At 43.6% G+C, this 25928-nt stretch overlaps 2 protein-coding genes across 7 annotated transcripts; one reads left to right on the plus strand and one right to left on the minus strand.

Annotated features, from left to right (window-relative positions):
- Positions 1-4567: 4567 nt before the first annotated feature.
- On the minus strand, positions 4568-12554 carry DTYMK (deoxythymidylate kinase). 3 transcript variants are annotated; one of them, XM_018563941.1, is made up of 5 exons: positions 12409-12554; positions 11732-11840; positions 9965-10055; positions 7994-8191; positions 4568-4726 (listed from the first exon to the last, which is right to left on the minus strand). In XM_018563941.1, exons 1-5 carry the CDS (start codon positions 12536-12538, stop codon positions 4604-4606), a joined length of 651 nt encoding a protein of 216 aa, XP_018419443.1. In that variant the 5' UTR covers positions 12539-12554; the 3' UTR covers positions 4568-4603. The 3 variants fall into 3 exon arrangements, with proteins under 3 accessions (XP_018419443.1, XP_018419444.1, XP_018419445.1); XM_018563942.1 differs by having other exon boundaries at positions 7994-8114; positions 9960-10055; XM_018563943.1 differs by lacking the exon at positions 9965-10055 and having other exon boundaries at positions 11770-11840.
- A 110-nt stretch (positions 12555-12664) lies between these two features.
- ING5 (inhibitor of growth family member 5) lies at positions 12665-24880 on the plus strand. 4 transcript variants are annotated; one of them, XM_018563938.1, is made up of 9 exons: positions 12665-13015; positions 14507-14578; positions 17502-17668; positions 18769-18880; positions 18999-19040; positions 20574-20643; positions 21771-21906; positions 22342-22403; positions 24797-24880. In XM_018563938.1, exons 1-9 carry the CDS (start codon positions 12979-12981, stop codon positions 24831-24833), a joined length of 735 nt encoding a protein of 244 aa, XP_018419440.1. In that variant the 5' UTR covers positions 12665-12978; the 3' UTR covers positions 24834-24880. The 4 variants fall into 4 exon arrangements, with proteins under 4 accessions (XP_018419440.1, XP_018419441.1, XP_018419439.1 ...); XM_018563939.1 differs by having other exon boundaries at positions 18769-18868; XM_018563937.1 differs by lacking the exon at positions 20574-20643 and having other exon boundaries at positions 18999-19086.
- Positions 24881-25928: the final 1048 nt, after the last annotated feature.

The following is a 25928-nucleotide window of genomic DNA, read 5'->3' on the forward strand; positions in this document are numbered from 1 at the left end:
GCATGGATACCGGGTTTTTTTTGGTATCACATACAGATATTCATACCGGTAGCACGGGCCTGGATTATCAGGAAGCTGATGTTCTATCAAAAGACCAGGTTAATGTTCCCTTGCAACACTGTGAGGCTTCCTGACCAATCGGGAACCTGGGCAGCGGGTCATGATGCCTGCTCCACACTCCCTCTGACCAGAAATTCCAGTATTGGGGTAAGTATGAGTACTCATCCAAATACTCGGTATCGATGCATCCCTAGTTAATACCCAAAATTATATTTTATCCCCGTAATACATAAGTCTGTGATGTTAACATAACACTTGCTTAAAAGACACGTTAAATTGCATGTGCATTTACGATTCCAGCTTTTGTGAATTGCATATTTCAGAAGCTAAAAATATAAATTAACTTTATAACACTGAGCTTTGGGAAATCAGCCCCATTGTTTTAGTAGTTTGCTGGTCTGGAGTATGCAGGTGTGTTAACACAATACCAAGGAGGAAATACATCAGCAATGATCTTAAGAGAAGAGACTATTGCTTCCCAACAATCTGGGAAGAGTTATAAGCAGAAGTGTACTGAAAATTAACTTTTCAGATTGGAAATAAAACATTTGTCAGGCCAAAAGTTTTTTTTTTTTTCTTCTTCTAACCATTAAAGTTTTACTGTTGGGTGGTCTGGGGAGATATCAGGGCTCTAAACAGACCATTGGTATTTCCCTTTTGAAATAGAAAGATTGAGTCCTAAATATCTTTTGTTGTAGCACCTGTTATAAGCAGGAAGCCTTGATATCGAGTGCTCCTGTCCATTTATAAAATTGGAATTACTATAAGTTACTATGTACAAAATCATGGCTAAACAGGAAGTGATGTAGAGCACTTTTCTGTTCATTTATAAAATTGGACACTAACTAATTGAGGACATAGTATGTTTACAAACACTGACCAATCAGCTGATCACTGACTACTCCAGCTGTCACAGAACGCTGTGCTCTCCTCCCGCACAGCCTTCTGTGACACAGCTGACAGTTGTCTCTGCCCATCACAGGAGCCTCAATGGGGTAGGAGAGCTCGGCCTCCTTTGACACGGACCGCTAACAGCACTCTTCTCCCTGCCCCACTTGGCCTCCTGAAGGTTTCTCTCCACCCTGCTGGATCCTGTCAGAGGGGAAGTCACAAGTGGAAACCTTTGAAGACAGTTGCCAATCTTCCCAGAAGTGGACATCCCAAGGTCACTGCAATTCTTAGGAAAATTGCAAAAAAGCCAAGAGTTACATCTCAGACTCTACAGGCCTCAGCATGTTAAAGTCAATGACAGTACAATTAGAAAAAGACTGAACAAGTAAGGTTGGTTTGGAAAAGTTGCAAGAGAAGTACTCTTCTCTCTAAAAAGAACATGGCAGCACAGCTTAGGTTTGCAAACTTACATTTGAACAAACCACAAGACTTCTGGAACAATGTCCTCTGGATAGAAAATACTAAAGTGGAGATGTTTGTCCATAATGCACAGCGCCACGCTTGGTCAAAAACATCTCATACCAACTGTCAAGCACGGTGGTGGAAGGGTGAAAATTCAGTCTTGTTTTGCAGCCACAGGCCCTACCTTGCAGTCATTGAGTCAACCATCAACTCCTCTGTATACCAAAAGTATTCTAGAGTCAAATGTGAGGCGATCTGTCCAACAGCTAAAGCTTGGCTGAAATTGGGTCATGCAACAGGACAATGATCCTAATCACACCACAGCAAATCTACAACAGAATGGCTGAAAAAGAAAATAATCAAGTTGTGATGGCCCAGTCAAAAGTCACGACCTCATCCCACTTGAAATGCTGTGGCGATACCTTGAGCACCGTGCATAAACAAATGTCTGCAAACCTCAATGTACTGAAGCAACGTTGTAGAGACGAGCGGGCCAAAATTTCAACAACGAGAGACCGATAGTCATACAGAATGATTACGTCAAACGTTTTGGCTGCCAAAAGTGGTTCTACAAGCTATTGAAATCATAAGGTGTACTTAGTTTTTCACACATGGATATATGGAATGTGTTGTTCATCTGAGGTTGCAGTTACCTAATTTTAGGACCTGCTCAGGACAAGATTTTTTCTTCTATGTTCTGATACTTAAAACCAGATATGTTCCGTTAGACTTACCGGTAACGGTATTTCTAGGAATCTTCCAGGACAGCAACCTGAGAGATGATTGGTTCCACCTTCTACAGGAAACACAATTAGCAAAACAGTTAAAAGCCCCTCCCCTTCCCCTCGATGGTATATTAATGCCATGCTGTCTCCTATCCTGCAGGCAGATAGAGCTTTAGTCTCCTTTTACCAAGCTGAAAGAAGCCAGTTTACAAAATGACTGAAATGAGTCAGACGAGTGATTCACCCCTGAGTTCACTACCTGGTTATAATCAGTTAGAGAGATCCCAAAACAAGCTTAAAATTTCAAGTCTTGTTGAAACTAGTGAAAACAATGCTTTGGGAATCCTTTGCTGTATATTAAGGGTTTATTTACAAACAAAGATTAAAGTATACAAGTCAAAAAAAAAATATTCTACATTAAAACAAGCTATAATAAAAAAAATACTCAAAACCTTAGTTTTTTTTAGGCAGTTTAGAAATGTAAGATATGATAGAACGCACAGCAAAACATTTCAAATTAAAATATTTATTTAAAAGTTATCTGGATTTTACATTTCACAAAAGTGAGACTTGCCTACAAGCTTGATTGTAGTTTGGACAACTACACAAGTATCACATGGCACAATAATACGTACAGACGTATACATACTGTCAACATCCATAATATAACAACCTGGCACTGAATTAGGTTTTTGGTTACAAGGAAGGATCATACCTTATGTTTATACTGCTCTCTGTCCACAAGTGGAAGATTTTCCTCTACTTTTTCCATTGATGCCACAGACAGTAAGCAGAAATGTCCTCAACGGGGTCATATGAAACATAAATATTGGAAAGTAGGCAAGTATCAGAATGTATGTTTTTTGTATGATTTCCTGGGGAGACTTCCCCACCCTTCCTATTTCAGCAACAGGTACTGCCTGGATCAGGAACGGAAGGACTACCTCCACAATTCGGCATTGCAAACAAAAAAACAACAGAACGAGAGAGACACGTCACCCCAGACAGGTGTTAACCCTTTACCACTATCTGAAAGAGTGAATAAAATGGCTGGCCATTTTCCTCTAGGCATCTACCTTCATGGCTGCAATATTGTGTAATAATGCTATAACTGCTACTGTGGCTTATCTATAATGTATACCCAATAGCACTTCCAATGGAGTACTGGCTTTTATTTATACAGCCCATGCAAATTCCTCATCACTTTGAAATGAATTAACCAGGCTGCCCTGAAAGGCTATTATTTAAAGCTCCATCCAACACAATCTTGGAGACACGTGTCAATTTGTGAGTAAAAACACAGCGTACTAGGTTTTATATTGTAAAATTAAGCATAGTATCTGGATGGAGCTCATGCAAGATCTAAGCCATGCAAGGCTGCGAATCACCGAGATAACATGGATGGTCACAGTCTCCAAGTACAGAGCTCTCCCCACAACAGGTGACATTCCCAGTTAGCTGGTTGAACCAACACGCTCCTTTAGAATCAACCGCCAGTTGCTATTACTGTACTGAGTAAATCCTCTTGTTGTATCTAGGAAATACTTGTCTATAATCTTTACATTTACAGTTTTTACATCAGGCAATCTACAGCTTAACCTTTTAAAATAAAGTTTAGAAATAAAAATGCTGCATTATGTAGGTGTGAAGATTTTACGTACAGTAAATATTGCACATTAGACCATCTGAACTGCTTTTTTTCCCCCATAAAAATTGAAGTGACACTAAACTCAGGATTTAAATCATAAAAATGCATTCATGTACCTTAACTAACAAAAATGTATCACTTGGCAGTAGAGCCTCAAATCATCTCTGAATTGGCGCTGACACTGTCCTTCCTTCTGGAGGGTGGCTAATTTCGTTCCTCATGGTCCCTGTGTGTCTTGTAAAGTAGCCAACACTCCAAGCTCGCTCCCGTGATGCACTACAATCTCAATACAAATTAGTAAACTGAACATGTGATTGTAGTCCATCACAGGAGTGAGCTTGGAGCGGTGGCTACTTTACAACACACACAGGGACCATGAGGAACGAAATTAGCCACCCTCCAGAAGGAAGGACAGTGTCAGTACCAGTTCAGAGATGATTTGAGCATCTACAGCCGAGTGATACACAAAGGATTCATCTTTGTGAATAGTTAGGGTACAAATGCATTTTTAAGATGTAACTCTTGAACTTAGTGTCACTTTAATGTAATATATTAAAGTAGCTCTAAGCAACTCAGAAGTAGGTCAACAGCAAGCCAAACCACATGGCATTTGACTTGCTTTTAAGTCCGACAACCACATACATGAATCCTTTGACACATTTCTACATATAATAGAATAAGTGGATGGACAGTTAATCATTAAAATAATTACTGATGCTAAAAAGAACAATTAAATAAAATGCATTAAAAAACAAAAATAAACATGAAGCTTTCACAAATATTGTGTGATGCGTCAGTCTAAATTTACACTCCAGATTCACGTATCGGACTCAACCCAGAGTTTTCCAAGTGGCTGATCTTTGGCTTCCTGGATTATGTCTTCACTCAGCTGTCGGATTGCACTGTGGACTTCTTCCATACTCTGGGCTGCATCAATCACCTGTTTATAAATAAAATTAGCACATTAAAATAAAGTTGCATATTTGTACTCGCCGTAAAATACTTTTCTCCGAGTCCATTGAGGGACACTGCTTGACTATTATTAAGCAACTTTATACTGCTGCTCACAGGAGAAATATTCAATAGCCACAGAAAACCAAAGTCCAGCCTGTCGCAGCAAACAGTCCAAAACAGAGGGGCAGACGCACCAAAACATAGCCAAGGCAGCCCAACAAAGGCAAAAAAGAAAAACAACAAGGGCATAAATCCTTCCACCAAAGCTAGTATGTGAGATAGACTTTATAAAACATGTACAGATCAGGTTGCAGCCTTACAGATCTGATACACAAAAGACAGATGACTAAACACTTACTGCCCTAATGGAGTGAGCTCAACGGAAAAAGGAAATACTTTTATTATCTTGCAAGTCACAGACTTGTGCAGTTTGGAGCACACATGTCAGACAGACACCGTGGGAACCGAGGAGTCTGCGGTGGATCAGAGACCAGCACTGGAGGGACTGTCGGAAACAAGTGGAATGGGGGGGGGATGCAATAATATGGTTAGAGTGGAGGCCTAACGGGAGCAACTTGTATAACACCATATGAAAAAGTACAAAATCAGTGCAGCAAGAGGACATTGGAAAAGGAGAGACAGATGCAGACACCTGATCTTTGATGGTGCCAAGAATCAAATGTTGCACTATCCTCAACTAGAGGAAAGAAAAACACAACCCACCAAAAAAGGTATACGGGAAACCCCCAGAGACTCACAAAATAAGTTGTTAGACGATTTAAAAAAAAATAAATTCCAATGTAAGCATGAAATAAAGTCTTATTTATTGAAGAAATACGACACGTCACAAAAATGCGACGACTGTTTCGGGGTCACACGGGATCCCCTTCCTCAAGCAATGACATGTGAGAAGACAGGGACACCGGCACTCCAATGTAAGCATGTCATTGCTTGAGGAAGGGGATCCTGTGTGACCCCGTAAAACGGTCATCGCATTTTTTCAATAAATAAGACCTTATTTCATGCTTACATTGGAGTGTCGGTGTCCCGGTCTTCTGTTGCTCTTCTCTCAGACACGGTCACAGGAGGCTGATCGAGTGGTGTAGGGAGGAAAGCCCAGCCTCCTGACAGCGCTGTTTCCGCCGCCACACCGCTCTGCCGGACTATGATAGGCGGCTGAGCTGTGTGGGAGGAGACGCCGGCCGCTCACTGCGCTCTCCTCCCACAACGCTCGGCCAGCTATCACAGTTTCTCTCCTCTCGGCTGGGACACAGAGCAGCGCCCAGCGAGGAGGAAAGAAAATCACAGATGCGCCGATGTATCGGCAGGAAAATGGCACTTTCGGCATTATGCCAAAAGTGCATTTTTCGGCCGATATATCGGTGCATCCCTAATAGAAACCTTTGGATACTACCTCAAGCACCAATGCGTCTTCTACGTGGGCTTTCCAAATCTCAGCCAGCATGCTTCTATTAAGGGATTTTTTTTAACAAGCCATCAAATTTGGAAAATTAGCATGGTGGCAACCACGAGATGAATGGCAGAGCTTGCCAAGAAGTAGATGGGATCAATAAACTTGTTTTATCAGTTTGCAGAAGCAGTCTACCGCATATCATTAGTACAGGCTTCCAGGCACTGTACCCAAAACTGTGTCCAGCAGATTTCAGCAGTCAGATGGACAGCAGATGTGTGCTGCCATTAATATAATCTACCAGCAGCTATTGATCGTGGAAAAATTTTGCAAATGAGCAGAAAAAAATAAATAGAAAAACAGAGCTGAAGAACAAGTCCCCTCTCCTGAGGGCAATGAGTAAAACTGAGCAGGTGGGAGACTATGGCCTTCAGTTTGTATATGCTTAGTGTCCATTTTTCCTGTAAGCATCAGTAGAACCCTAGTTTGCCTAGTTATCAAGATGTGTCCCTTTATGGATAATGGAGAACCATTAGTTTCTTCTTGATTACAAGATCAAATCTTTAAGTGCACATATGGATCTTTGTGGTGCATGTTAACCTGTGTTTATTCAAGTAGACTGCCAATGTACCACAATGTCCTGCGTTGTGGTGCCATTCAAAAAATACTAAAAATGGTACAGCAACAGACTGAAGTATGAGCATTACTGCATTCTGTCGACGTGAACGGGTCCTATATAGAAAACCTACAATTGCAGCCCTGAAAATACTAGCTGGTGGCTTTAGTACTTAAGTTATTTGGAACAAGCAAAAAGCAAATGAAGAAGTCAGGATACCTGTATACTTTGATCATGATTCAAGAAGGCATTAAAGCTATTGGATTGGCATTACAGTCAGACAACCACCACCTCCAGGAAGAGGTTGGAATAAAAATTTCTCTCAATGTTCTTGTATCCGATTAATCGAAAAAATAAATCGGCCAACTAATCGATGAAAATAATTAGTTGCAGCCCTACAATCCTTACAGACTTGTTAGTAGGAAGGCAAGTTTTAACGGCAAAAGAGGCATACAGAGCCTCTTCTGTAACAAAAATAAATTTTCTTCTTTGCCAACATTGCACTTTGTCAGTTTCTTAGGAAGACGAGCAATGGCAGCCCCAGTACTACACTAGGTTTTTCTTTCTTGCTGCATATCAGTTGTGTGCAAGAGAGAGCATACAAGTCAGTGCTGGATATATGTGCAAGTATGGATCAGTACTGTCTGGAATGATCTCAAAAATATAAATGAAGGAAATGGCAACCAGGGTTTGTCTGGGTCTGTTTGACTGATATACATAGTTACATAGTATTTGAGGTTGAATAAAGACATTAGTCCATCAAGTCCAACCTATAGGATCTTATTCCTAGGAGTACTACTTGTACCCCTGTATATTACGGTCCCTTAAGAAATCGTCCAGAAGTTTCTTGAACAATTCCACATTCTTTGCTGAAATCACCGCTGTGGCAGGGAGTTCCAGACCTTGATCGCTCTGTGAAGAACCCCCTTTTCCACCAATTTTAGGTGATGGCCTCTAGTTTTTTTAATGGAGTTAATTTTAAACAGTTTATCGCTATATTTACATACACACTATTGTATTTGTGAATTTGTGTAAATGTCATACAAAACCTGGAAAATACCAATCACCACTATAACCAGCTGTACTTTGCTGGCTCATGACGTTTTCAGTTGGCCAACCGATCTCAGCCTTCAGCCCATGCCTGCGGTAACTATTATATAAAATGATTTATACTCCGTACATACGTTTGATACGTAGACTGTTCAAAACGTATGTACTAATCTTACCTGCCAGTTAAGAGACCTATCTTCCATCAGTTCAGCATAGCGTTTCTGCACCATTTTCTGAAAAGCACTTGTCTCATAACGCTCATTTCCAAAGTCTCCACGTTTAGCTGCAGCCTCTGCACTTATGTCCAAAAAAAGGACAATATCTGGCTTTGGAAGTCCCACATCGGGCTGCTTGCACCAGTGCAGGGAGAAATTCTGTATTAAAAGAAACAACCATGGATTTACATTCTGCAGATTGAAAGTTTTTCTTGTTTGTAAATGGTTTGCTTCCAATTTGTCATGAAATGGCAACTTATGAATCCAGGGCCAACTGTTGATATCACCACTCTGACCTACTTCAGTTTGCGCGCATGTTTATGGTCTATTCACACCTACAATTAGGGCCTATTCTGTTGGCAGGAATCAGAGGATTCCTGCGGTCTAGAATGACAGGTGTATGTGGATAGCTGTTGCCGTTCAGCCTACACAAAGCAATGACAGGCTGACAGCGGCTGCAGATAAAATCAGTCAAGCAACAATTACTGTGATCAGGGACTGATGATCTCTGGGTGCAAAGGGACAGGTGTCCAATAATATCCACAAACAACTGCAATTGCAAACCAAACCTGAAACACCCCTCCTTTGATGGCTACTTCAACAAGAAACACAAGCCAGAAATGGTTAAAAGTCCCTCATCCAGTGTAATAAAAGCAAGAACCATCACCGGGTGCATGAGGGAAAACTCATGCATGGAAACACCATTACCAGTAAGTATCTAGTAGTGGAGATCTTTGGAAGGAATGCTTTACAGGCTATGGTCCCATCCTAAGGTAGGTTAAGCTTCTTGTAGATACTCCCAGGTAGCTATCCTGAAAGGTGATTGGAAAAATTCATTAGATATATATATATATATATATAAAAACATGAGTTGATTACCTGATAAACTCTGTTTCCAGGAATCTTCCAGGACAGATGACGGAAGGGAACCTTGGCCAAGAATCGGGTGGGGGGTCCGATAGGGAATCCCTGTATGCACTGCAGCAGGTAACCCTGGAGTAGGTCCCAATGCATAGTAGGGTAAGGCTCAGCCCTAAGGCAAACAAACATGAGCCCTTTTAAAATAACAAACATTACGATGTCCCTGTGTAGCCGACGGAAACACAAAAAAACTGACTTGGGATGGAAGGAGGAGTCTATTTATTTAATGTGGTTGATGTGTTTCCTGTTGCAGGTAGGCGGAGCCTATATCTCGATGGCTGTCCTGGAAGATGACTGGGGAAAAAGGTATTGTCTGATGACCATACTGCTGTGTTGGAAATTTCTTCCCATGAAGATCCTATTGTATCTGCTCAGCAAGTGGCAAAGGATCTTGTGGAATGCTCTAAGGTTCTTAGATGAATTACAAAAAGTCTAGACCATACATCGTGTGCAGCGCTCTCTAGCCACTAAAAAAAAACCCAAAAAACTTTTGATCAAAAGGATCATCCACTAATCTGATATCTAGCCAGTTAACAGGTCCTCTTTATGGAGACATCAGGGGTCTTTAAGACTCCTAATGTCACCTAGGGACCCCAAAGAAGCTGATAAAGCAGAGAAGTTGGACAGCAGCCCATAACCAATACCGTTTTTTTGTTATCAAGGACCGATATTTTGCTTTCGGTACTCGCCGATACAGATGCTTCTGTTGGCATGGAGCAGGCTTCCCAGGAAGCCGGGCAGCTGGTAATTACATGCTATCCGGTTTCCTGATTGCCAGGGAAGCCAACTCTGAGTTGTTTGGCCAGCATGATTGTAATTGCTTGGGAAACTGGCTCCCCAGCCATTCAGCAAACCGGGAGGCGGGTCATTAGTCACTGCCCTGCTTCCTGATTGCACAGGAAGCTGGCTCCATGTTCCCCTATTCTGAGACACTGATTTTCATTTGTACAGTACAAGACAGTAACACAAGATTCAACTTGGCATTGAGATTTCTGTTGTTGTAAACATTACCTTTTTGGAGCTTGTGAATGCAACCCCTGAAAAAGCATATCGGTCCACCACTAGGGTGACACCACTCCTTAGCTTCTCTTTCATCAAAGGACTAAAAAAAAAGAAAAAAGATGCCAACTTAACCCCATTCTATAACGGCTTAGTACTATGAATATTGCAATGGTTTACTAGAATAAGAAGGCAAACATTGAAGCGGACTTCCTGGCAGATATAATATACACCAATAATGCAGATTTGTTACTATTCATTACTTATTAATGCATCTTTAAATTGATTAATAGAAACTCTGCTCGTACCCAATTTCGACTTGCCATCAGCCTCTGCACAGCAGAGCTCAGAGTGGCATTGAGTGATGCAGCACCAAAAGAGCCAATGAGTTGTGCTGCTGTGTTCATGTACCCTGCAGTCACAGGCTGGGGAAAGTCTGCAGCAGAGAAAAATCAAGTCTTCTCCCCTGCCACACAGGGCTGTGCTGTGTGGCACAGATGTAATCTTACTGGATGAACAGAAATACAAAATTATTTGGCAAGTAAAACGGCTCCCACATCTGTGTTTTATCCGCTTGCCTGGAGTTCAGCTTTAATTGACAACATTGAGACCCCGTTCACATTGAGCGATTTATCGCGCGGTAATTCCCGCGATATCGCGGCAAATTACCGCGCGATATCGCGCTCCAATGCAATCCAATGGGGCAAAGGGTCCTGCTGTCGCGGGTCGTGTGTCGCTACAGCAGGACCCTTTTTGGAGCGGATTTAGCCGCGATTCAAGCTTGCTCAATGCAAGCTTGAACGCGACATCGCGCGGCAAATCTCGCGATGTCGCGCAGATATGCAAATCGCGCGACAAACGCGCGATTTGCACATCGCGCAGTGGGAACGGGGCCTAAAGGAGAACTATGCGGTGAGTGCTTTCCACTCACCTCATAGTTCTAGCCGACCTGTGACAATGAGACTGTCACAGGTCGGCTCAGCAGATCGGGAGGTGAACGAACATATACCGGCGTTCGCTCACTTCTCGATCCTGTCACGGCTCTCTGCCGTGACAGGGGAGAGGCTGGATTCCCCCCTCCGATCCGCCAGCGCTGACTGGCAGAACGGACGGGGTAGGGTACAGCTGGCTCTGCCTCTAGATAGGCAGAGCCAGCTGTCACTCACGCAGCTGGGCGGATCTCTACATCGATGTCGGGATCCGCTCCGGCACCTCAGTATACCGCGAGCTGTAGCTTGCTGTATACCGAGCTTGGGGTAACGGGAGGACGCTAGTTTGTGTCCTCCCATTACCCTAAGGAGAACTATGGGGAAGAGCCCTGACCCCATAGTTCTCCTTTAACAGTTGTCAATTAGTATTTGTGCCTGAGGGTTATTCACAAAAGGGTGAAGAGTTTGGAGAAGGCAGGAGAAGTGAACAATCTAGGACATCATAGCTGAACTGGAAAGTGAGCTGAATTGGAGAATTTTTCCAAACAGCTATGTTGTCCTAGATTGTTCCCTTCTCCTGCCTTCTGCGGACTCGACACCCTTTTGTGAATAACCCTCACAATTATTAAAAGAAACTGTGGTCACTATGCCATGCCTATTAAGCCAAACATCCAGTTTTGAAGTAGACATAATCATATGCTAGGCTGACTTTGGTTGTCATTCTTTACCTGGCTCTGCTGAAAGCAAACCAGTTTTTTTACCCCCTCCGATACTTCTAGTTGTGTCAGATGCTCTGCGTGCCAAACATGTAGTAGCTGCCACCCCCCCCTTCGCAATCTTCTGTGCTTACACTTGTTCCCATCGGTTTGCAGAGAAGAGGAGATGAACAGTGTGATCTTCAAGGTTACTTTTCTTCTCAAGATAAGAGCCAACCAGCCGCCCGATTTCAGTTGTTCTCTCTGCCAGATCAGGAATCATACAGATGTGTTTATGACATTAGGAATGAGATTTAAAAATAAGCAATATAGTATTGGAAAGGAAAAAAACAAAGTATATATTATTAATACATTGTTTTGTTTTTTTAAATTGATGCCATCAGCACTGCGCACTCATGGGGAAGAGAGGTAATAAACTACTGTACTTTGCAAGAACAAGCACTTGGGTCTCACCTTACATGTGCTCCTGCATGTGCGGTATGAGACATACTCGGGGCTTGAGGACACAGCATGTTTCTTCTGCAATAAAGAGCGTGCCTGCTCAGAATGAGGGGAATCTGAAGCAGTTGTGCATGGCAACCAATCATCATTTAGCTTTCATTTTTAACACACAGTTAAACATGCTGAAGAGAGAAGCTGATTGGTCGCCATGCACAACTGCTCCAGGTTCTGTCTTCTCCAGACATAGTAAATTCTATTTCAGTATGAGGTGGAATCTGGTGGGTGACAGGAAGCAATCCGTTCTCAGTCATCCTGACACATGTAGCTGTGTGAACACCCTTCACATCCCATCTCCCGCCGTTTCTCTTACCAGGAAAGCGCATGCCTTCGGCCTGGTATCCCCGCTCTTTCAATGACTCGACCAGTCGCTTGGCCTGCGTGCTCTTTCCGGCCCTGTCAGCGCCCTCCAATACAATCAAAGCCCCACGACGTCCCGCCATTATTGATAATAAGAAGAGGAATTCTTCACGGAAGAAGAACCGGAAATAAGTCAAACGCGCCGCTCTTACTAGCCAACCAATTGGCTACGTGCAGCACTAGCCCCGCCTTCTAAACCAAGCCCAGGGGACGACTTCCCCCTCCTCCTGGAAAATTTTTTTTCATATACGCACGAAAACCGCCCACCAACTAGATTAGGATCTCCACCAATGAGACGAGAGCGCCGAGCAGCGCATTCTCCAATCAGCGAACTGAGCTTGTAAACCCGAAGGTGGCTTTCAACCAAACCGGCTTCGGCTTGCTGCTAGCGCGGGACGGCTTATGAATATTAATCGAGCAGTCGGCCAACCCGCCGTGCCGGAAACGCGCTGCTCATGAATAATCCAGCGAGCGGTTGAGCGGGATTGAGGTCTGGCGAAGGAAACAGGCGGACTTTGTGAACATGGCGACTGCGATGTACCTCGAGCACTACCTGGACAGTAAGTGTGGGGTTAGAAGGGGCGAACGGGTAGGGCAGATGGGGCTGTTATCGCGCGGCGCGGGCACGATTTTACTAAGAATCAGCCGAGCGTGTAATTAGAACTGCGTCACCAGTCCGTGAGCGCGCTCTCACCGCTTGGAGGGCTACGTGCTGACGTAGGAGAGTTTACGTAATTCCCTTTTGAGCAATGAAAACTTTATTTATTATGGCAATCCTCCTCTTGTTTATAGGGAGGTGGAATATATGCATATATTTGTGTTCCTATAGCAGAGAGGCATAGGAAAGTCCAATCACAAGGGAGTGTTTCCCAATATGTTTCTCCAAGACATTAAAATCTTACTATAGCCACAGTGGGGAAGATGATATTCACCATCTTTAGTGTTCTTGAGCTTTGTCCCTTATATTCGTGTTGTTAGGCTGCACATTCAGATTTCTAAGAGGTAGGACACTGTTGTGGCACTACAAGACCCATGAGACACTGCAAGACTCTGGCAGCCATCAGCATGATTCCAAGAGGAAGAGGCATGATGGGATTTGTAGTTTCACCACAGCTGGAGCACAGAGCCTCCCTAACTCTGCTCTACATAGTCCCACTGTATGTGGAAATGTAGCCACCCTGGTTTGCTTGCTTCTAAAAGGACATCAGAACACCTCCAGCACCAGCAGGTATCATCCAGAGGGGAAGGAGGCCTGTGGGCTGATCATCCAGAGGGGAGAGAGGCCTGTGGGCTGATCATCCAGAGGGGAGAGGGGCCTGTGGGCTGATCATCCAGAGGGGAAGGAGGCCTATGGGCTGATCATCCAGAGGGGAGAGGGGCCTGTGGGCTGATCATCCAGAGGGGAATGAGGCATTTAAAGTGCACAATGTCAAGGAGCACGATGTGATCAGTGGGCTGGCAGAGGAGAAGGAAAAGGAGGTAATGTTGTAGCAAGTGTACGCGAGATGATGTGCTTCATCTTGTGTGTGCGCTGTATGATCTATCGGTTGTATGTTTTTACCATGAGATCTTGCATTTAGGACTTGAGTTCCCCCTGAAAGGCACTAATGATGTAGCCTTTGGATGGGCAACTGTTAGTCCCTGACTCCAGTGTCTGAGAAGCAGCAGGGAGAATATATTATCCCCTCCTTACACTTCTCCTCCTTTTAATGTCCAGCCAATTCACTTTCCTAATGGGAATGCCTGGCTGGGGTGGCTACAAAGGGGGCCGCTCAGTAAATGTCTAGTGTTCCTGGCAAAAGTAGACAGATTTGGAATGCTGGATATGTTGATTTGGAGGGAAGATTATACGGAGTCATTTATCTGTGTGTAATTTGCGCTTCAGCTATCTTGTTTACAGCCTAGATAACAGCCGGCAGTACATTTCTAGTTTACATTTTATGCCAAAATATACAAGTTACATTTCAGAATTTTGGGAAAATGTAGTATGTTCATATTCTCATGCAGAGTGTAGTAATGCTGAAATTGCTAACCCACGTTTTTTTTTATAGGCATAGAAAATTTACCGTGTGAGCTTCAACGAAATTTCCAACTCATGAGTGACCTGGATCAGAGGACTGAGGGTATGTACATTCATGTGGGTGACTTAGGCCAAGAACACCCCAGAGCTTTGTGGCTGGCAGCTTGGCAAATGATTACAGGTGCTTTCTTTGAAGGCATACTATATGTATACTTGCCTTTACCGCCGGTATACTCCACTCTGATTTAAGAGAAGGTCCCCTGAAAGTGAGCCGGGAATGGACATGTCCATTATTTTCTCCTGTGATGACATGGAGACCTGCAGTAACCGACCAGATCATCAACCCTCCTTGTAGTGTCAGATACCATGCACACTTTGGGATCCACTTCTGAGGGTCGGAGCAACCTTTAGCTTCGTGAGCATTGAGTAAGGAGGGTATGTGCACTCTTCTCTTACAGGTATGCCTTTAGTGAGAGAATTTTGCTTAGCAACAGGGTCTCTTCAAAAGAGGTTCCATTAGTCCATCAGTTATTTATAATAATTGTATTTTGTATTCCCCATCACAGTTAAAGGAGAACTGTGAGGTGAATGAAAATCACTCATCCTCATAGTTCGAGCCGACGCGTGACAAACTGTCACACGTCGGCTCAATAGATCAGGAAGTGAGCGAACTGTCAGTCACTGCTCCCTGCAGGGATTCTCCCCCGCTCTGATCCTCCAGCGCTGACTGGAGGGACAGACGAGGAGGGGGCGGGCACAGTTGGTATTGCCTCTAGATAGGCATAGCCTGCTGTCAGTCACGCAGCTGGGTGGATCTCAACAGTGTTGTCAGGATCTGTCCCGGCTGCGGTGCTCTCAGTATATGACGGGCAATAGCCTGCTATATACTGAGCTTAGGGTCACAGGAGGAGGTTAGTGTATGTCCTCCTGTGACCCTAAAGAGAACTATGGGATAAAAAGGTTACCCCATAGTTCTTTTACAATTCCTTTTGGAATGTTTTTGTGAACACTTTCTAAACCTCTCGTTCTTTAGAACTCCCCCGGCAAATATTGAATAACACATAAGTATTACACGGGTAGATTTAACAGTACTGAACATTTTTACAAGCATATGTATCCAAAGTGCAATGGGAGTTAGAAGGGCACTGTAGCTGAAATAGTTTAAGCATTTAAATACACAGATGAAATACATATAGAGGAGCTGTTTTACCTGCCAAAATATTTCTGTTCATCCATCCTGAGATTTGCATAGCTGTGCCCCACACCACAGACCTGCTTAGCATGAGAAGCAGACTGATCCTTTTCTACTGCAGTTTCCCCACCCCCAAGCAAAATAAGAAGCAGCACATTAAGAAGCTTACATGCCTGTTACTCTGCTCTCTCCTCCTACCAGCATGCTTTTTGTAATGCCACACATTTAAATGGCTCATTGTGCTGCTTCTCCCACCCCCCTCTGAGCTCTGCTGTACAAGGGCTGCAAACCTAGTCCTACAAAGTGTTGTCATATGGTTATACTTTATGGCAAGGATGTGTAAATCACAAAGGTAATTGAAGGGAATCCCTGATCATTTGGTATGTAAAATCCTTCTGATATACAGTATATATTTCTTTAGTGTACAGAGACCTAGTGCAAAACAGGCACATGGGTAATATGATGATTCAAATGTTCTTCGGCCTGTGAGGAAAGGTGAGGTGAAGGGGCTCTGGGACTGAAGTGATTAAAGAAACAAGGTTTCTTTGCCCAAAAAAGCAAGACGCTGCTGACGAGTGACATTCTGAACTTTTCTGATTTGTGCCCTTTTGGTATATTGCTAGAGATGTATATGAACTAGAAGAAAGATATTAACCCTTGCCGCAGGGTTACCCCCAAACTGCAAGGATTAAAGGAGAACTATGGGGTCAAGGCTTTTCCCCATAGTTCTCCTAAGGGTAACAGGAGGGCACAAACAAGTGTCCTCCCGTCACCCTAAGCTACGTATACCGCGAGCTACAGCTCGCAGTATACTGAGACGCTGAAGCGTTCCGCCAGTCAGCGCTGGCAGATCGGAGAGGGGAATCCAGTCCCTCCCCTGTCACGGCAGAGAGCCGTGACAGGATCGATAGGTGAGTGAACGCCGGTATGTGTTCGCTCACTTCCCGATCTACTGAGCCGACCTGTGACAGTCTCATTGTCACAGGTCGGCTAGAACTATGAGGTGAGTGAAAGCACTCGCCTCATAGTTCTCCTTTAAGTGCTCGTTCTTGTCTAGGGACTAAAATAAAAGCATTATACTCACTTGAACCTTGGAGCCAGCCGGCTGTGACAGCGAAGGATCACGCCCAATACACACTGTATTGGATGTGATGACTGGAGAATCCTTAGACCGCTGCAGCGGAGGGGGAGAGACTCTGGATGGAGTGGTGTGAAGCAAGCCAGCTCCAAGGTTCGTGTGAATATAACAGTTCTACTTTCCCCAGACAAATGATCAGCTTGCAGTGGGTCTGCCCCGGCACTGCAAGGGTTAATCATATTTCCCCCAGAGTTCTGATTTAAAAAGCCTGAAAAAAGAAAATTGATGCAGCCACTACTACTAAGGCCCCGTTCACACTTGCTGCATTTGTTGTGCGTCAGCTTAGGGCAGCTCATTCATTTCAATGGGCTGCCCTATGTGAGACGAATGCAGCAGTATGAGACATGAACTTTGCACATGTGTTGATTTTGTCTTGTTTGCTGTGCCATTAACAAACAATGGAACTGTATGTGCAGCATGCATTTTGAGTACTGAAGTGGGAACGGGGCCTATGGACTGGTAAGCAGAAACATATAATATTTTATGTTCTTGGGTTTAGATACACTTTGGCCACAGAAGTGGATAGATGAGCTTTTCTGGCTAGTGAGGGTAACCACCAGCTTATTGTGGTGTATGATATTGGGCAGAACGGAGGTTTGCTTTGCTAGCCAAAATCCAAGGTATATTGGCATGTGTGGTGATGTCTTCGGCTTTATCCCTTCTGATCATCTGAAGATTTTTCTTTCTTTGAAACAGATAAAAAGAAAGAGATTGATGCGTTGGCCAGCGAATACATAAGCAAAGTGCGAGACTTTACCCCTGAACAGAGAGTACAACATTTACAGCGCATCCAAAATGCCTACAGCAAATGCAAGGAGTACAGCGACGATAAAGTGCAGTTAGCCATGCAGACCTATGAGATGGTAAGTAGCTGAGCAGTGCAGCTACAGTGCTGTGGTTGTTGGAGTTCTGATATTCTTCTTTATTTTTATCATTTGTTTTATTAGCGGGAACCTGTCCGCCATTGTCAAGTAAAAGCCCTTCCTTTGAGCAGACCACACAAGATGTCTTCTTGCCTGAGGGCCCTTATTGACCACTTGGGCACTTATTGGCAGGGCTTAGCTCAGATGTTTAAGTACAACCAAAGCCAAAACTTTTTGGATAGCGTAAAGCTGCCCATACACCTTGCGATCATCGGACTAAACTTTTCGGTCAGATGATCGAACCGTCGTACGTATTTTGCACGGCGGCCCCATCCTGCCCCGATTTATCGCAAGGTTCATTCGGCAGTAATTTTAAAAAAAGCACCTAGATGAATTGCTGTAATCGCGCGCACGTATTTCTGTTTGCGCATGTGCAGTGTAAATCGTACAAATTTTTATTTACAGAAACGCCACCAACCTTGCGAAAATCGTATGATCGACCAAAGTTTTCTAACGTGCTGGTTAGGCAAAAGTAGATCGATTTGTACAGTATGTGAAATTGTCCACTGCCCATCAACTTTACGAATATCGGATGAAAGCGCGATTACATGTGAAAAATCTGCCGATATTCATAAGGTGTATGGGCTCCTTTTTGGGGAGGGTTTATAGCCTGCAGCTTATTTTTGCCATCTGTGTCCCATTGGTTAGATTTCCTTTCTCTTCCTGTTTGTTAGCCCAACATGAAGTAAAAGTTTCTCCCATGTATTCCCTTTCTGACTACAACCCAAAATGTAGGATTTTCTTTCACTTTTAGTGATAATAGTCACCAGGACAAAAAGAGAGGGGTGAATCTCCCTGGCAAGTGTTCAAATCCCTTTCCATTCTATTCAAGACTAAAAAAAAGTTTTTGGCTTTAGTTACACTTTAAGGAAGTGAAGCCTATTGGTCAATAAAAAATTTATTATAAGAAACTAGTTTCTGAAAGGCACTAGTGTTCAAGTGACGGTGTTGCGTGCATGGAAACTGGGGGTGCTTTGGATGCTTATTTGATCAATCGCCCAACCGGCTCCCAATTACAAATCTTCATTTCCCTTTTAAAGGTAGATAAACACATCAGGCGGCTGGATGCAGACCTGGCACGATTTGAAGCTGACCTCAAAGAAAAATTGGAAGGAACAGAGTTTGACAGCCCATCTGGACGTGGAATAAAAAGTACATTTTTTATTAAAGTTTTTTAAATAATCCTTTTTTTATTTTTATGTGGCCCTTTTTTTTGTTTTATAGCACACCTGTAAGATGGCTTAGTCTGTATATTTCCTTTGTTTCACAGAGAATCGATCACAGAAAGACAAGCGAGGTTCCCGGGGCCGTAGAGTATCAGAGGAGGACACTGTAAAGAAGAAGAAATTGAAAGGAGGGTAAGGAGATGTTGAGAGCAGCAAAGCACATAACGTAAAATACTTAGCAATGTAACATGCAAAAAACAAATGCGCTCCTTTACAGAGGGAAATGTGGAGGGTGCTATTCCTGACCTCTTGTTGGAAATGGCAGATGCCTAGCTGTACTGATGAAATGGCTTTAATACTTTCAACTAGAGATGCACCGATATATTGGCCGCCGAAAAACATATCAGACGAAAATTGTACTTTTGGCATAATGCCGAAAATGCCATTTTCCTGCCGATACATTGGCGCATCCCTGCTTTCTTTTCTCCCCGCTGGGCGCTGCTCTGTGTCCCAGCGGGGAGGAGAGAAACTGTGACAGACGAGCGCTGCGGGAGGAGAGCACTGTGAGCGGCCGGCGTCTCTCCTCCCACACCGCTCAGCCTCCTATCACAGTCCGGCAGACCGGTGTGTGGGCGGAGACAGCGCTGTCACAGGAGGCTGAGCTCTCCTCCCCGCTCCGTTTGCTCAGCCTCCTGTGACAGCGTGTCAGAGAGGAGAGTGAGGTACAAACACTCAGTGATCGCTGAGTGTTTGTACATAATTGAGGACATGGTATGGCGACTATATCCTCAATTATGAATGATCAGGAGGTGATCTATATCCACTCCTGTTCATTCATAGTTGTAGTTATAGTAAACGTACCATGTCCTCATGTTATCAATGAACAGGAACACTCGGTATAGAGGATTCCTGTTCATTTTGTAACGGGATACAGAAAAAGATTAAGGACTTTGTGTCCTCGATCTCTTCTATTTTAAAAGGGAAATATCAGGGGTCTGTTTTAGACCCCTGATATTTCCCCGAAGCCCCTAAAAGTAAAGTTAAAAATATTTAATAAAAAATGAATTCATAAATAAATATAACAAAATTAAAATAGAATATTTAAAAATGTGAAAAAAATATAGATAAAAAAAAAATTTTTGGTTTCGGCCTGAAAATTTATTTATTTTTGTTTCGGTTTTAAAATTTCCATTTCGGTGCACCTCTACTTTCATCCACTGGCCACACACAAGGATGAAGTTGAGGGATGTGTGACATGTATAGTATGATTGCATTGGATGTTACCTTCTGCTTATAGAAGAGCAGACCTAAAGTAAATCAAAAGAAAACCTTCAGAAACAGTCAGCAGATGCCTTTGCTGACCTAAGAAGCCAGCAAAAACTTTCTCTGACTACAATGCTTTCTGAGTCGCTGACCTGGAACAAGCAAATAGATTTGTCATATCTCTGGATCTGCAGATTTGCTCAGTGCCTCAATATTATTGAAGCCATTGGTTCTTTTACAGAGATTTTATTTTCAAAAGATTATAAAACAAAGATATAAGCTAATGTGATGATACAATGGTAGGAATAAATAAATTGCCAGTATAAAAAAAAAACAAGTAATGGCTCAACACATTCAATAACGCCAGGAGAAACCAAGAACGAGGTAGACTAATCGTTAAATTCAACATGTTTTATGTAAAGAAAAAAGTGCCCCCGAGGATGCACCCAGCCATCACCGTGTACCAAAGAGAATGGTCCGGCCCAAGTGGGGAACGCGATCTCAAAGCCATTGGTTCAGGAGAGCCATGCATGTAGTAGTTTCTGAATGGTTGGTAGCCTCCACACATGTTTTAAGGAGCACGTACAGCACTGTGCAAGAGCATTTCCTTGGCTAAGCACAAGATGACCCTATGACATCACCCTCAGTTGTTCATTGCTTTCCTTCTGTGTTTTGGAATCGGGGTATGGGCGAGCTGCCACATCAACAGACCTAGAGTTTTAGTAAAAAATTCTGCCTTAAATTCTTTTTCCTACTTGGATATTCAGTAGGTTAACAGCAACCATGCGGATGGCTGTGTGGTCACGGAGTCCCACACCACCGCTGATCGCATTGGTGGTGCCATTCTTTTGTAATGACACCCCAGTTGTGACAGGCGGATCGTGCAGTTTACCGTAGCGATTCCGCCCGTGTGGCAAAAAGCAGCACATCGCATAAAAAGGTACCCGATGAAATCAATGGGGCCGTGCGGCGATGGCTGTCTGCACTGCCCTCAAGCTGCTGTGGAATTACATGGGCATGCATGTATACTCGAGTCTTCAATATATTACTGTGTCCTCTGCTGAGCAACTGCTTCGTAACCGTAGTTAATGTCAGATTCGTGTGGGGGTTTTTTTCAAGGATCATTAAAGCATACACAGATTTTCCCAAATGCAGTTTTGTTCCAGAAATGAGTATTGACAAGTTTTGCAGTTTATTATGTAATTTCCATTGAATAGAATTAGGCCCCATTCACACTGAGCGACATGAAAATCGCACGATTTTGAGCGACTTGTCGCGCGACATCCCTATTGGGCTGTGTGCAATCAGGAGCAATATCGCTCGAAATCGCTCAAAAAAAGGGTCATGTAGGAGCGACAAGCTACCAGCGACAAGCTACAAGCGATATTGAGTGACGAGATGTGAACAGCTCCATTGAAATGGATTGGAGAAGCTACATAGAGCGATATCGCGTGGAAATATGAACGATATCGCTGCAAAAATCGCTCAGTGTGAACGGGGCCTAAGGATTTGTCACTGAAGCAATATTTGTAAACCTCGAGTGACTCTTTTTATGCTGATAATATCCACTAGACACCTTTTGTGATGCATCCTTTTTTTTTTCCATCTTGCAGGCCAGTGTTCTCGGAGGCTGTATTGTCTGTGCATCCCTCCGATGTCCTTGATATGCCCGTAGACCCCAACGAACCCACCTACTGCTTGTGCCACCAGGTATCCTATGGAGAGATGATTGGCTGTGACAATCCAGATGTAAGTGTCCTATTCATTTATTACTCTTACAAAAAATTGTTGCAATAATAATTTGAAAGTTACACTTTTGGTTGCTAAGGACAGCTATAATTCTCCAAGATATTTGTTAAAGCATTTTGTTTTAGTTGGAATCTTTCCAAAAATCACACATTATCACCTGATACATGCACGCTTCCAGGTGTTTCAGATACCTGGTTTCCCACTGTGCTTTGGCTTGTTTTGCCGGCCCCTACATTGCTACTTTGTCCTGTAGTGCTCTAGGGACTGGTGGATGAAACCACAGGTACAGCAAGACAGGCAAGCATTGTTTGCTTAGCAGGGGTTGCCTGAGTTAAGTTTTTAAAAAAAGGAAAGAGTGGATTTAGTTTTATGGTTATTTGTTAATCTTGATGGTACATCCAGGTAATAGTCATATTTTTTTGTTCTATTTCCTAGTGTCCCATAGAGTGGTTTCATTTTGCGTGCGTGGATCTCACCACTAAACCCAAAGGAAAATGGTGCGTACTAAATTTTTACTATTCGTGTGGGAAAGGGAGTTAGAGCATGCTTTCACACACTTGGTCAGGAATATAGATTACTGTGCAATGTCTGTGCCTACATATTAACAGCTAATGACATTCAAATTTAAAAGCTCTCAGAAATATGTGGGCCCATAAGCCAAGAAATTAGTTTCCTCGTTTTCAACTTCTTGTGCATATATTGGGACTAACATCTTCTGTAAAACAAAAATATATTGTCTCTGGCAGACACCTACAAAAGCATCATGTCCTAACAGAATGGGGAGGGAATGAAACTACCTAATATGTGGTTTGTCAGATGCTTGTCTTTTATATTGGCTGTTCACCCTTTGAATGATAGTAGGCTGGTTTTGATAAGTTGGTGCACCTGTCTTTTAAGACTAAAAAAGTAATGGAGTAAAGCTCCTAATCCATCACAGGGAGGTAAATTCTTTAACCACTTGATTTATGTGGCCACCATCAGGTGATTGATTTGCCAGTATCCAATCAAAGCTGCAGGACAGTCCTGCATAACCCCTCCCCTCCTTTTTTTTTTTTTTTTTTCCTTTAAGGCAATTAGGTGATAGATGCCTTCTCTCTTCTCTGAGAGAAATACACCCTCTTTTCACTATTTTCGGGGTTTTTTTCTTCATCAAGACACTTCCAGCAAGTGGCTCCAGCAAATATTCAGATCTCCTCAGCAGAGCCTTGGCAGATTATACCTAGGCCCCAGGAGATCTGGAGCTGGCCTGCCATGTGTTTGTCACTGGACCCTGTGTTTGGCGCCCATTTTGGCACCAGTGTAGTCTGTGGGGTAGCAGCAGAATCCTCCCAGGGTCTTTCTCTGCCCCCTCTAGAACATCCCACTCACTTATTGTCTAGAAAGCAGTTTACTGCTGTTATGGCTAACCTCTTTGAGACTTCAGACCACAGGGTCCTAAACTGGCCTCCTTTTCTGCTCCCAGTGACTCTCCTATGTCTGGCTACCTGAGGAGTAGGAAGAGAAGGGGTTTGCCTCCAGCTCTGAGAAGTCAGCCCAGGAAGATGATTTGTATACTGACATTTGCTCTAAGCACAAGGACACCATTTCTGTCCTTTGGGACGCAGTTTGTACATGCTTGCTCCTTTCCACATGCATCGGCCCTTTTAAAAGGTCATTAATCTGGGGTCCTTAAACATGCTGATAGCTGGGCATAGACTTGGACATGGCCTTGTCCGAGGTATTGCCTCTACTGTAGAAGCTTCTGTCTCTGTTCTCACGCTTGTACCTTACAATCCAAGAGTTGCCCAGCCATTTGCTTTTGTGTGAAGGTTCTGGGCTTAATGACCTCCTTGCAAGACACTTTTATCCAGGCCACTTCTGCTCAGCATCCTGGCTGTATGGTTCCAACAGGGTCAGCCACTTGATCTGCTGGGGATCTGACTGTCCAGCAAGATGAAGCTTGCCCTTCTGTGGAGGGCATCCAATCATGACACTAGAGTCAGGAAAACCTTTTCCCTTATGATTTATGAAAAGGTGTTCACAACAGATGCCAGAGTGTTGGGCTGGGGTGAAGTCCTGGAGAACTGCTCGGTTCAGGGGACCTAGTTGGGAGGAATTTCAGCTCCTGATCAACGTCTTGGAATTCAGAGCGATTTGGTTGTCTCTTCAACGCTGGTCCCCTCAGTTATAGAGTCTTCTGACCGTGGTTCATTTGGATGCAATTCAGTTGGTTGTGTATGCCACAGCTGTTGCTTACATATACCATCAGGAAGGCACCAGAAGTCACGCACCTCAAAGAGAAGTGGGTGTGATTCTGGTTTGAGTGGAACTTCCCATTTTGGCCTTGTCCACCATGCACAATGCAGACATGGAAAATTGACAGAGTGCCTCAGTCATTGACATCTGGACCCAGGGGAATGCCTAGTGTCCATTTTCCCCTGGAGACAACAAGATAGCCCTATGTCTCAGAATTCGTCAGAGCTGTGTCCCTCAATGGATTCCAAGAAAAGGATTTTACGGTTCGAACAAAATCCTAATTTTTGTGCACCTGTTAACCAAAGCTTCGTCATCACACAAGCCACTGCTGCACCCTCCCACCAGACCAGATACTGCACTTCTGTTTTTAAAACTGTTTTTAGAGCCAGCATACATATCTGAGTCTGTACCATATACATCAAAACCTACAGGTAGGCAGACTCTCCACTAAAGATGGAAATTGTCACTTGGCCAGGTGTTATTCTGCAGCAGGGAGACCCAGGGATAAATACCATGCACAGGGCTGTGCTCCGGAAGGGGAGGTGAAGAGGTTGGTGGTTTTGGATAGCTTCCCTTTAAACCTGTATCGTAATGTTTTAATAGAATATTGCATATCTACAAAAGTGTAACATTATCTAACTTTTTGTGTTTCTAGGTTCTGTCCTCGCTGTACCCAGGAACGGAAGAAATGATTACAGCACTCAAATCCGTTATGAAACTTGTCTACTTTTGTGTTTTTTTATGTTCCTTTTGTGTTTTTTATGTTCCATGTATCACCCCTGCCATTTGCCTTGCTACTGGGCTGCTTATTTAAAAAAAGCAGAAGGCAGCAAGTTGGGTTGTGCTGAGTGTGCAGCCTTTCTTCGGGGAGAGTTTTGTTTGCACTGTGGGATTGGTACTTCTGTTTATATGAGTTTCATTTTGCATACAGTATGTCAGGATTATCCCATTTATTCTTCTCTAATGTCTTATAAGGATTACACAAGTTAGTAACACAAAGTGGTCCCCATCTCCAGCAGACCCCTTGTAAACAGTCATGGACCCTTGTCCTGTAGGAAGTTCACAGTGCTTATTTACTAAGGAAAGGTGTAGGAGATGCACATTTATCCTGGAAATATGCTTTAAAGTGAACCTCACCTGGTCTAAATGTTTGTAAGGTAACAGAGGTGATGTGCAGACACCCTGCTATGCTGGAAGTTCCTGTATTAGTCTTTCAATCTGTCCCTGTGGAGCCTCATGGATCCCAGGCCCAAGCACAACTTCAGTAGCCATTTGACAGTTGAAGGAGTCTTGGTTCAAAAGTGCGTTAGCGTGCTGCAGTTCCATTTTATGCTTAGACCCCATTCACACTGAGCGACATGGAAATCGCGCTACTTTGAGCGACGTGTCGCGCGACTTCTTCCTATTGGGCTGTATGCAATCAGGAGCAATATCGCTCAAAATCGCTCTAAAAAAGGGTCATGTAGAAGCGACAAGCTACCAGCGACGAGCTACAAGCGATATTGAGCGACGAGATGTGAACAGCTACATTGAAATGTATTGGTGAAGCTACATAGAGCGATATAGTGCGGAAATATGAGCGATATCGCTACAAAAATCGCGCGATAAATCGCTCAATGTGAACGGGGCCTTAATGGCTTACCAACACACCCTGCCAATAGACATGCATTAATATGCACCCCTAAGCAGGGTAACACACTACCATGTGGTGTGTGCTGCATTGTGATCATAACATTACCTACTTTTAGTGTGTTTTAGCACGTTGAAATGAATGGACTGCCTGACCG

The sequence above is a fragment of the Nanorana parkeri genome, unplaced genomic scaffold (genome assembly GCF_000935625.1).
Source record: "Nanorana parkeri isolate BGI_ZX_2015 unplaced genomic scaffold, ASM93562v1 scaffold712, whole genome shotgun sequence".
NCBI classification, from domain to species: Eukaryota; Metazoa; Chordata; class Amphibia; order Anura; family Dicroglossidae; genus Nanorana; species Nanorana parkeri.